This window comes from Triplophysa rosa, linkage group LG22, assembly GCF_024868665.1.
Source record: "Triplophysa rosa linkage group LG22, Trosa_1v2, whole genome shotgun sequence".
NCBI classification, from domain to species: domain Eukaryota; kingdom Metazoa; phylum Chordata; class Actinopteri; order Cypriniformes; family Nemacheilidae; genus Triplophysa; species Triplophysa rosa.
Genome location: NC_079911.1, coordinates 7,338,112 through 7,351,093, shown reverse-complemented (window position 1 = coordinate 7,351,093; position 12,982 = coordinate 7,338,112). Strand labels below are relative to the sequence as shown.

General features: G+C 37.8%; 1 protein-coding gene across 1 annotated transcript; it reads right to left on the bottom strand.

The window, feature by feature from the left end:
- Positions 1 to 562: 562 nt before the first annotated feature.
- Positions 563 to 6,157, bottom strand: loxa (lysyl oxidase a). The gene is made up of 7 exons (XM_057320319.1): positions 5,334 to 6,157; positions 4,440 to 4,548; positions 3,815 to 3,952; positions 2,940 to 3,096; positions 1,365 to 1,460; positions 1,159 to 1,274; positions 563 to 1,065 (listed from the first exon to the last, which is right to left on the bottom strand). Exons 1-7 carry the CDS (start codon positions 5,929 to 5,931, stop codon positions 1,059 to 1,061), a joined length of 1,221 nt encoding a protein of 406 aa, XP_057176302.1. The 5' UTR covers positions 5,932 to 6,157; the 3' UTR covers positions 563 to 1,058.
- Between the last annotated feature and the right edge of the window lie 6,825 nt (positions 6,158 to 12,982).

Here is a 12,982-nt window from a genome sequence, read left to right as displayed (position 1 = left end):
ATGATTTCAGTAAAACGTTTTTTTTTTCGTCAATAGACACAATTTCCCTGTCACAACTTGATGGCTTCTAGACTCTTACCTGAATTCCAGTCAGTTTTATGTATATATATTTTTTACATTATTTGATGAAGGGCTATTAAGTGATTAAATACAAAGTATTTTCATTTTTACACTATCAAAACATAACATACCTCCTGGCTCCTGCTGCATGATTTTTCCCTCATACAATAAAATGAACGTTTAATAAAATTCACACACAAAAGGCCTATGTAACATTAAGAAAGTTGTCAGGCTATTGCTAATATATAATCACACAAATCAAAATTTAAACTATCTTCTGCTATTTGGAAAAATACAAACATCAATAAACATTACAAAAGTGTGTATGTATATATATACATTTAATTTGATTTGCTGGCAAACTGTTGCGCAATATATATTTTTCTGATTGTTTATAGAGTATTGTTGTTTCCCCCCCCCCCTCTCTCTCTCTCTCTCTCTATTTGTGTGGTGTTTATCATTGACCTACAAGAAAATATAAATAAAAATACCTTGGGTGAGGTTGAGTGTAAAGTAATTTATTCAAGTAATTTTCACTATATATAAAAAAGTGCTACGGAAATATGAGCATCTGTATATAAATATCTACTCAGATAGCATTTCTCTAGCACAATAAAGCATGTTTTATGTAAAAACCTCAGTGTGGGTTCATTCACCAGCATCTAAAGGTTTCTTTTGTATGAAATTAAAAGAATGGTGGTAAATGAAATGTGTGGTGTTCCACTGGTTTCCACCAGTATAACCACCATTTCATCCAAACCATCTCTAAGGGAATCCATTACGATACGTCCTATAAAATCATTCTCTTTCTTTTTTCATTTTTGAAAAAACAAAGCAAAAAAGAACAAAAAATTAATAATGCAATTCACTGTAGAACTGTACGTATGCCCCGGCGTTTTACATTGTGTGGCATAATAACTTAAAATGCCCTGCTGATTTTTGGTGACCCGTGACCGGCATCCGTGTCACCATGCTTTACTTCTGATGATCCAGATGATTTAGTAGCTGAAATAAAGCAGACATTTATCAGGTTTATACATGTGTTTAAATGAATCATTCTTTAAGATTTAAAGTATTTGTGAAGAAAGTCACACTCACTGTGAAATATGACATCCTGACACATAGGCATAGTTTCCGGTGTATCGTACATCACAGCGGACTATATTGTTGCTGTAGTCAGACTCTGGCACATGGTAACTGGGATTTACACTGACCTACATTAGAAATAGAAGAAGAGGCTGGAGGTCTGGAACGTGACACTGGAAATGACTTGAATACAAGTTCATTTGATTTAGGCCACAAACCTTGAGGACGTAGTTTCCAGGTTTCACGTCAGTGATGTCTATCCACTGGCAGTCAATATCTGCATTGTAAGTGTCATAGCACCCTGGACTCAGACCCTGGAAGCAGAACAACATTTCACACTTTCAGCATGTTTTCAAAGCATAGTTGTCAAGGTATAGTCTCATAAAACAAAGTAACTATTTTACAATGCTTCTAATTTTGGCTAATTCATATGAATGCGTCTCATTCATACATTTGTGCATAGTGCATTTTGCTTTTGCGCCAGTGGACATTAGGGTTATGGGCGGGGCTTCTGTCTTGCCTTTTCCAGTAATCGTAAATTTTTGTACGATTCACAACGTACAAATTCGTATGAATAAGCCACCTCGTAAAATAGTTATGAATTGATGATGCGAGATGAGGGGCCAGTTCCATAAAATGCTTAGACTAGTCTTAGAAAATAGCCATATTTTTTTTCTTCAAGATTGGTCATAACTTCTATAAATCATTTACATAAAAAGTAAGACTTGTTAGTCCTAACTAATTGCTAGTCAGTGAGATTAGTTGTTAAGACACAGACGTAACTTAACGGCTAAGTTTAAACATGGTTGAAAACCTGGCCCCGTTGAAAATAAAATGAATTTTTAAAGTGTACAATAAAAATTTTATTATTAAACCTAGTGAGGTTTTGAACCATCATAAATGCACCAGACTGTTGGCAGAATGTATAGGCATAAGTATTATCTATGTTTTATTTATTAACAAAACAATCCCACAATGCATTGCAACAGACCCTGTGAAAAAAGCGAAATAAATTGTTTATGTACTTTTAATGCTAATGTCAAACTAGTAACAATGTTTCTTGCTATTTGAAAAACACATAAGAGTTTCTGCTTATGTACAGAATCTCAATACATTCTTGTTCCATTTCGTTTATGAAACCTGAAAGATTAAGAATTATGACAAGCACCGTATTGACGATGTCCCCCTTTTTCATGATTTTTCTTGTTTATATACATCAAACTATTAGTCACCCTTCAAGTTTGCCTGTGGGTTTAACAAATCTTTAACCAATAATGTCTTCTTTGATAACACAGATAGTTGATTATTTATCCGCTTAAACTCTTATGTAAATCCATTTACTCTATATATGAGTAGGGCATTCTTTCAAATTCTGGTAGAATTTTTGTATGAGAAACAAAGTACGGATAACAAAGACATAGAATATAAAGAGAGAGTGTGGCAGATGAGCTTATGATTTTTTTCGCAACGGGTTAATTAATACGCATCGGACGTATGTGCAAGGTTTCTTTCCATGACAATTTTTTTGGATGACAGATACAAAAAAAACGCATACGCCAAAGCGGCGTCATTTATACACTCAAATTTTTTCCGGGGGAGGACCCACTCACATTTTTTGTGCTTCCCATGCTGCAAACGCTATACACAGATGTCATACTTACTGTAAACATAGTGGAATTATTTGCATTTATGGTTTAAAATGTCAAATATAAACTAGAGTCACCTCAGTGAATCTCAGCCATTTCCAGCACTGATACATGAATAATAACTTTAAAAAATCTGTAACATCTAACCTGAGTGTGAGAAGTACATGCGTATCGTCTGTAGTAACCGTAGTCACAGGACGTGTCCTCCAGACAGAAGCTTGCCTTGTGTCCCTCAGCGACTCTTCTCTGAGTGCTGGCATCCAGCAGATCATAATGACTGAACTCATCCATGCTGTGGTAGTGCCTGGAAATCACCAAGTAAGGGGATTAACACATGCATCAGTTAGTCATTCAATGCTTCAATTGAATAAAAGATTTTTTTTCAAACACCTGGATATACCATTGCTTTCCAGGCACAGATTTTTTCAAATGCACTTCATGGCTAATGTGTGATCAGGAATGTACATCACTCCTCATGCCACCTAAAACAGCTTCAACGAAGCCAGTGAAACTGCTAAATTGAGTGTTAAATTGTTTCATAGCCAAAAAACACCCAAGTCACACTTCATGCTTTACTAGCACCAACGTGACGTGTATATTTTCACAGTAAAGCGGTCATATCATGTTAAACTGATGCTGAAAACTGATGTTAAACTCATTGTATACACTGGAGGTCACCCAAATGTACGCCATAGCGGGCGGCGAGACGTGGCTTACTTCAGGACAAAACTATGCTGTGAAATAATGGGCCCTTGCTAAGTGTTTTCATTCAGACAAGAGCACAGATCTCTTTCCTTGTACAAACACCACCGCCAGCACTTCGGTCACATATCACGCATTACCTAATTCCGAATCATGATAAGGCCACGTACGAGTTTCACAATCTGGCTTTGACCTAAAGAATTTAGGGCGTCACATTTGTTCCCACTGGAGTTCCTAATAGGTCCGTGATGGGTTATTAAAGATAAAATTACGTTGGAAAATGGAGATTAAAGGATTGAACCTGACAAAATGGGCCTTACTGATGGCAGCTGTGCCATTCCCAGGTGTAGCGTGGCCTGCTGGGAAGGAAGTCGGAGGTGCCCTGGTTCTTGACTCGCTGCGGGAACCTCAGCAACATACGCGTGTCATAGTCTCTCACGCTGGAGCTGTACGCCGAGCTGCCCGACAAGAAAGAAACACACGGTAACAAAATATCAGACATTCCTTTGAGTTTCTCATATTGTCCTAACGGTTCAGAATGTGTGTCTTGGCCGCACGACCACATTTCAATCCCATAAGGAGCAACTGCAATGTTCCAGAAAAACACTCCCCTCGCTTTGGATGAAATGCTGGCCCCGGTAATGTGTTTTAAAGTGTCGTTTAGGATTCATTTTTCATGTAAACAGCTTTATGTGAAACCTGTTTGCGGACTCCTTTCGCTTCCCATCGTGGCAGGCATTTCGTTTAACGCCTTCCCATTTTCACAGCGCTGGTTTGAGTTATGGGATGTTCCTACCACATATGTTTTAAATAGGCTCCCATGACTCATCTGTTACATGAAGGATTGCAAATGCACTGACTTTCAGACTCTGGTTCCAGGCGGCCACCAAAAAATCGAGATTACATTCCTCTGTTTCATATTAGAATTAATAGTAAAAATGATACCTTGCCAAGCAGTTCTCCTCGGAGGCGCATCTGAGATTGTACATTGGAACTCTCTGCACGTAGGCAGACGCTTGGATGTAGTACGGGTCTGCCACAAGATCAGGCAAACCTGGGGAACACTGAAATGTTTTATTAACAGATACAAGAAAACGCACAGAGCTATTTCTGCTGGAAAACAAACATCTTGAACCAGACTAGGGTGGTTTGCTAGTTCTTGAAATACAAATTCTGTCATCTTTGATCACGCTAATGTCATTCAAAACCTCTATATGACTTTCTTCTGCAGAGCACAAAAGAAGATATTTTGATGATTGTTAGTAACCAAAACAACATTGGCCCCCACTGACTTCCATTGAAGAACACAAAACCACTGAGACATTTCTCAAAATATCTTAATTTTGTGTTCCACTGAAGAAAAAGAGTAGGTTTTGTCATACATTTCAGGGTCAAATGTTAGGCCTACACATCATGTCCATGTATAGACGTACATATACATTTACCAGATGTTCTACATTGCAATTGGAAAAAGTGGAAAAGTTCAGATGGGCATAAATACTAAGCTATATTTTTTATCAGAACTTATTTTTATTTCAATAAGTAATATTACTAGAAATATGCAAATATTGGTCATTTGCATTGGTCAATTACAATACAATTATGACATAACATAATATTTAATTAACATATCCCATAAAAAACACAATCCACATTCTAATTGTTTCCGTTACAAATATAAGATAAACCATCAGCTGCATTAAAACAATTACAAAATTCCCTTATGTGGTGTGTTTTGGTACTTAATAGGATTTGTTTCTAAAATTTCAGCATAAATAAGGATTGTTCAAACAAAATAGTACAATAGTAATAGTATGATAGTACAACATCAGCCCTCACCATTCTGAAAGTACCCTGTTCCATATCCCGGGCGCTGTCTTGGAGGGGGTCTGTCGTACGTGTCATAATAGTTATAATACGGGTTGTCTGGATCTGTGGACTTGTACGGGTTGTATGGATCATCCCCAACCATAACATCATCGCCCCGTCTGCTACCGTTCACAGACGGAGGTGGTTTCTGAGGGACTGTGTCGTTGGTCGATATTTGCAGTTGGTCCGTGTGATTCCTGCGCTCCGGTGATTCCCTGATGCGCCCGGCGCGTCCACCTGATAACCAGCGCGAGCCGTGCGCACCTATACCTGACTGCCGACGCTCGGACCCGCAGCTCTGGGACGCTCGTGCAGACGACCTGGCAGGCGCATCATAATTGCGAACGATGGCTATCGGTCTGGCTTGCGTCTGTTCTCCGTCTCGTTTGACCGGTGCCTGATATTCCGAACCTTGACTTACTATGCTAAAAAGTTTGCCGTTGTGTTGCCATTGTATGGTTTGTCTAAGAGCTGCTGATCCTTGGCGCTGTGAAGTGGCAGTGTGTGCTATGCAACTTAATAAACACACATGCGCAAACGCGTAAATGAAGGTGTCAGTTAGACGCATTTTTATACTTGAGAAATTTAGTTCCTATCGTTGCGCTTGTCGAAATTCCAGTAGCCTAACTGAATTGGGTAGACAAAATGCTGGCTCAAGGTGTGCGCTTTCATAGAGTGACTTTTTCAATTAAGTAACTAAACTAAAGTCAGACTTACATGACGACAAGGTAAGATCTCAGTACGACCTCCTATTGCTGTGAACTTACTTCTGACTCTCGGATGCGCAAAGTGTGCGCGGGAGGAGGAGTTGATTCTTACAAGCTCCGGTAACGGAAACCTCTGTTCTTATAGAGCTGTAAAATATGAGCTACTTGATCTTCACAAATAAGACACAAACTTGCAAACCATACAAAAATGTGCAGATCACAATTAAAAACGTAAACGCAAACGTTTAAAACTGCATGTAATATTGAAAGTGTATATTATAGCTAAAAGCAAAAGAGTATCATGAGATATTCAATAGTTTTGTAGAATAAAATAAATATAAATTAATAAAAAATAGGCATATATTCCCTCAATTGCATACATTCCTGATTATATATTCTTCAAAAACAAACTTATTAACAAAACGTTTTAGATAAAATAACATGTTTCTCATGTTGTGTTTTAACAAATTCCTTTTATTTTGACTTTTGGATGAACCCTTAAAAACTCTTGCCAAGTTGTCTCCGTCAATGATCTCATCGCACGAGACTTGCAGACGCAGCAAAAATACATTTTTCGGAAATATGTTACTCATAAAATCCTTTCATCCTAAAGCTTGCACCCCATTTTTCGCACTTTTGGAAAACGTGCAGCATAAAGTCATGTGTGCTTTACGGGGTAGCCTACTACTTTAAACATCACACGTGCATTGTTACATTATGAGATCTCGAGTCTTCACGTGGACTGTTTATAACTTCCAATCATAAACGCACCTGGGCCACCCACGCTTTAACATAGATATCCCTCCAAAATTTCCATCGATTTTTACGTGCTCTCATCTGACCCCGCTGTCTTCTATTTTCCCGTGTGCATCACGTCTTGCACTGGAAGCGTAATTGCCGGGTAGAAAAACTTAATCAACGGTCTTAGAATTCTGCGTCTAGCCGCATTGCCAGTGATAAACCACAGAGACGACCAACTCAGGACGAGATAGAGAGGTTTCTGGAGTCTGAAAGTCTTTTCTTTTTTAGTAGAGCATGATCTCTAAATGTAAGGGTTCACTGTCTGGAAGTGTATAACAAATTACATATTTCATAAAAAAACTTAAAATTCTGTTATTCTGGATGCATCCATAAGTGCAATAGACAAATATTATGCAAACATGCATTTTATAATGTTGCAAACAGTAGCCTATCTGCTGTGGACACTAAAGGGCATATTTTAATAAAACCGACATGTGTGTTTTTTTCAAATATAGAGGGAAAATATGTGGATTGTATAATATATTGTATCCTTAGTTCTTCGCGTTCTTACTTCATAACAACTTACAGATGTACAGCTCTCAAATCTAAACGAATGTAATATACAGTGGTCCAACAGTGGTCTGATAGCTCTAAAAAAATCTTCTTTTGAGCATTTTTCAAATGTATTTTTAATACAAATCATGAGTGTAAGATTTAAATCAGATGTTTAAATAGCTTTAGTTGAAAACGAATGACATTTTTTGTATGTAATTTGTTTTATTTGACAGCGTGTACTTAAAGGGATAGTTGTCCCAAAAATGAAAATTCTGTCATAATTTACTCACCCTTTTGTCATTTCAAACCTGTATGACTTTCTTTCTTACGCTAAACACAAAAGAAGATATTTTGAAGAATGTCGGCAACCGAACAGCAGTGGTACCCATTGATTTGCGTTGCTTTCATGTCTGTACAATAGATATTAGACATTGGTTACCAACATTCTTTAAATATATATTTTATTTGTGTTCTGTAGAATTAAGAAAGAAAGTCATACAGGTTTGAAATGACAAGAGATTTTTTTAATGTCGTCAGACTGTGTTAAATATATTATATATAATAATATATAATATATTGCTAAGATATTTTATGCATAATTGGATTTGCATAACTTTTTCTAAGGACCATGAGAAAATCTGAGTGACTTAAATATTAAAATATGTGTATAAAACATAAACATAATTTGAAGCTCAATCCTACATTATGATGAAACAAAATTGGCTCTAAAAGTTTAAAAGCAGCATTACACAACCTCCCTGAACTGCTTGTGTAATGCCTAACCTTGTCAACAGGGCCAATTCTACTCCCACCAAAAACTAAAACCCAAACGTTCTTGGATGTGCATGAATCCCAGATGAACAAAATACATTTGAACCAGAGTGAGAAATTATGCTTTGGGGGCTCACATAGGGAAGACATGAATAAAACGAATGTCAAGTACAGCAGTATGGTGTATAACACAATAAGATAAACAAAAGTGTGGACAGAAACTTGGCAAAACCCTCTGATATATACACACAAAGAAGTGAGTCAACAGGCCGCATTATAAAATCAGACCGTAAATTCCTTTTCCTCCTCCATCTGCCCAAGCGTTCACAGAGATAAATTAAAATGTTTTTCTCCACAAGGACTGAGACGGGGTATTCAGGGAATGGACTACAGGCATCTCCGAACGTCTGCCATGTTCCAAAAAGCCAGATTCAAACATTTTAATAAAGTCTGGCATTCTAGCGTAACCATCAGACATGTCGACAGCGCCGAGCTAAACTGCAGTCCGTCTGTGTTAAAGAAAAACACTTTGACAGAAGTACTTTATTTTAGGACCACGAGCAGACCCATTTGTACTGGGTCACTTTTGTTTTTCGTACCTCACCCGGTACGTGCAGCGGCGGGCTTCCCTTCCTTTGGCAAGTCTCGCACTTGCTTTTCTTTCAGACGGTAGAACCACATCTGAAAGTAATTAACCTAGTTCCTCAATCCACGTCGCTTGCTTTTCCTACAATTGATACATACTCAAAGCTGTATGGTGAATACACAGAGGGTATATAGACCTAAAAGTAGCAGTCACAGGAAAACAAAGTGAAGAGGTGATGTGAATCATCATTTTCCAACTTAGTATTTGTCTTGTTTTCCAATCCAAATAACTAAAAAATGCTTAAATCAAGATACACTAGCAAAATGACTTAACATAGGTTTTGTATAAAGTATTAAAATTAAGTAAATGCAGCTCAAAACAGGACAATATCTGCAAATGGGGTAAGAACTTTAATTGAACTTTAATGTATTTTTGAAATGTGGAAAAATCACAGATATTACCTGCAAATTTACAAGTTATGTGTAAAATAACATAAAAACATGTCATTTTACTTGACAAAAAATATTTTCTGTGTTGCTGGAATATTACAGTTTTTACAGTAATTTTTTCTTACCCCACTGGCAAGTATTTTTGCTTGTCAATTTATATTTTAGAAAACAAGTCTTGATATTTTACTTTGCTTCTCAAGTAAATTTATCGATTTATGAAATTGAAAAACCTAACAAAAGAAGTAATAAACTTGCTGTGAACTAATTTGCAAAAATCTGGCAACATAAATGTATAAATTAGGCTGTCAAATGATTAATCGCGATTAATCGCATCCAGAATTAAAGTTTGTGATTACATAGCCTTATACTGTATACGTCTGTGTACTGTGCATATTCATTTTGTATTTATAAACCCATACACATACATGCATATATTTTAGAAAAATATAAAAAATAATAAACATTTATATATAATTTAAATTATTATTTTATGTATTATATTATGTAAACACAAACTTTTATTCTGGATGCAATTAATCGCGAATAATCATTTGACAGCTGTATAAATGCTAGTAAGAATTTGCATATAATTATTTTTGAAAACAATCACTCAGATGGTCTTCATAAACTTGCTAAACACCCTAATGAATAATTTTTTTACATTGCTTGTTAACTTAATTTTTTTTTACAAGGAAACCATTTAAAAGCAAAATAAAGTATCTAATATAACACCCATACAACTTGGAAAACGATCACAATAAACTTGTAACTTGGCACAGATGATTTCTGAAAATTTTTCCTTGCATAAAACAGCAGGTTTCCATTACTCAGAAGCAAAGACTGAAGCCTTAACTGGTATTTTGCACACATACACACTGGCCTACGTGGCACTCGGCACGTGTTGACTGGACTGGGAGTGAATTCATAAAAAGTGAACAGGGGGAGGAGTTCCTCTCCCCTTTAAAAGAACACTGATTATGAAAGACTGGTAATGTCGTCTCATCTCTCGTGCTAAGCAGGTCTGTCATGCCCTTTAGGTCATTTTTTATTCCCTCATTATAAATCCTGTAGATGAGGGCTTTTTGTGGGTTAGAATAAACCACAATGTTATTCTTTTGTGGTGGTGAAAGAAGAAATCAGGTATCCCAGACTTCAACTAAACAAGTTGTCCAAAGAAGAATTCTTCTAAAAGTCAGCGGTTTTGTAGTCTAGGCTTGTTTGTCTTTTTTTCTTGTAACGGGGTGTTATTGTAAGCAGTTTGATTGAGGAAAAACAGCAGAAGAAATCTGAGTTTAGTCTGCATGTCTGAAGATAAAAGATAACTGTGTAAGATAGACCATTGTGAAATAACATACAAGTGTAGCAGTATGGGGTGGGGCTTCCCTTTTATTTGTTGATCCTGTGCCGAAATGGGTAATTAGGGTAATAAAGGCTTGCGTATTTAAGTGTGTGAGCAGGAAGCTTTTAGAGGTTGGTGTTTTCATGCCCGTCCCTCTTCTGGTCTTCAGTGACTAGCTCAGCCATTCTTGGCAAGTTTCTTGGGAGTTGCGTCGAGTGCCCGATGAACGCTTGTAGGTAGGATTGCAATCGCATTGCTATGTTGTTGTTAGATTTTGTTTCGTGGAATCAAGGTTGTCTATTGTGTTTGTAGTGGAACAGTTATGAAGGCTTCTTAACACCTAGATGTTTGTTCGCCTGTGGATTTGAGTATGTATGATTTATTTTTTTGATTAATCTGATGCGTTTCTTATTCATTGGTATGTTTTGTTTGCAGTCTCCCGCAGCTCACATGCTGAACCGCGGGTCGTGCTGCTGTTTTTTTCCCCCGTTTTGGTTTATTATCTTTTGTTGTAATTTATATTATGATTTCATTTTCGTTATCTTTGCTTTTTGTGTAATCAGTTGACTCTGGGCCGTCAGGCTAAGTTGGTAGCGCGTTCTTATCCCCGCGACATTTACAGTGTTTCATTTTGGGTTTACGGCTAGACTGAGGTAGGACGTTGAGTACGCTATCCACTAACGTTAATGTTGCTATTTATTGAATGGTTTTCCTTTGTCCTTTTTGGTGCGTTTGGTATTTGAATGAATGGTTAATATTTGAATTGGACCTACTAATTACTTTTGTTGTTTTCCAGTTTGAATCAAGGCTGAGTGTGCTGAGGGGGAGGCTAGTCACGTGGGTGGAGCGCACAGTTGTGAGTTTGGAGCACCAGGTTGTGAGCACCTCTTACTAATGTTTGCTGTGCACATGTGTGCGTGTGGTTGAACACGATTCTTTTCAGCTAGTTTGCCACCCCTGAGGTAAGCTTTAGCCTTGTTAGCTTCTGGTAATTAACTTACCTTTGCGTATGGTCCAATTTATCCTTCCACATTTGATTGTCATTTGAATGACCCTTATGCATGTTTTGAAGATGTCCATTTTTTTATCTTGTGAGTTTTTTTTTTTTTAAATGATTGTAATAATAAACTTTGCGTGCCTTTGCTTCTGACAATTTAGGGTTACATTATATTTTCTTTTTGAAATAAAAGTGCCCCTTGTTGAATGCAATTACACGTCTCTGTCTGCTCCTTGCACCACCGAACCTGTGTTCCATTGTTCATTGAATTCCTTGGGTGCAATTCCCAGGGTGGCGTAGTCGTTACCTAAACCTAGCCAGAGAATAATACCATCCGGTTACAATCTGGCGTAGTCGGCAGGGTGTGTGCATTGTAACAGCGGAGATGTGGATTTTGCTTTTTGTGGATTAACATTGGTGTACATTGTTTTGTATATGTATTGTTTTTTGCCCTCTTTTTTTGTTTTTTTGAGTGGAAAACAACAGCAGCCGACTCTGACTCTAAGGTAATGTCCAAGCCCTGGATCAATTGAGGTCCCTCCGGAACATTCCCCTGTGCTTTCCGTGTGGTTTTTTCTTTTGTTTTCTTTTCTCCTCCTTTTCCTCTGGTTCATAGTTACAGTCATGGAGGATGAACTGTTACAACTTTGAGACATTGTGTTACAACTGAGAATGAGCGTCTGCTCCAGGAGCGGGTTGCAACTGTGTCAACAGACTCTGTTCCGGCCCTCTGTGACAACCCCGCAGCACTGCCATCTACCAGTGCGACTGCTGAAGGTACTACAACTGCTAATGAGAGACTGGTGTTTATCCCACGGGATAGAAAGTGCCCTATGTTTTGAGGTAGCTCTGGTATGAATATTGATGAGTGGGTTGAAGAGGCACGTGCATGTATGCAAGCCCGTCATTTGGCTCCTACGGAGCAAGCTTTCTTTTTATTTGATCATTTGGAGGGAGAGGCTAGGAGTGAAATCAAATATCGTTCAGATGTAGAGTGGAGAGATCCAGAAATTATTATTAAGCTCTTACAAGATCTTTATGGTTGTTGTCAATCATATGTTGCACTGCAAGAGGCTTTCTTTTCCAGGAAACAACAAGGGGAGGGTCTTCATGAGTTTTCTTTGGCTCTGATGGGTCTTATGGACCGTGTGAAACGTCTGGCACGCTGAATTTTGAGTTACTATTACGTGACCAATTTATTGAGCATGTTTGTGACACCTCTCATTGCCGAGAGCTAAAGCAACTGGTAGTCGTCAACCTACAGTTACGCTCTTGGATGTTCGAGGGGAGGCCATAAGGTGGGAACGGGAGGGCATGCCCGGGGGAGATAGAAGACATAGTTATTCAGTCAATTCAACCTATGGTCTTCAGTATGGGGTTCAAGGGGGAGATTCTCCCATGCTACATAATGGTTCCTTGGGGTCTGAGTTGGGGGATCTTAAAAAGATTTTGAAACAACAACAGGATCAGCTTA

What these genes read in the sequence shown, in the direction of transcription:
- loxa (XM_057320319.1), bottom strand. Translation starts at nt 5,931, where the DNA reads ATGCGTCTAACTGACACCTTCATTTACGCGTTTGCGCATGTGTGTTTA. An exon ending in GAGGAGAACTGCTTGGCAAG is followed by an intron (nt 3,953 to 4,439) that starts GTATCATTTTTA and finishes CTTGTCGGGCAG; the next exon opens with CTCGGCGTACAGCTCCAGCG. An exon ending in CTGGAAACTACGTCCTCAAG is followed by an intron (nt 1,275 to 1,364) that starts GTTTGTGGCCTA and finishes TTTCTAATGTAG; the next exon opens with GTCAGTGTAAATCCCAGTTA.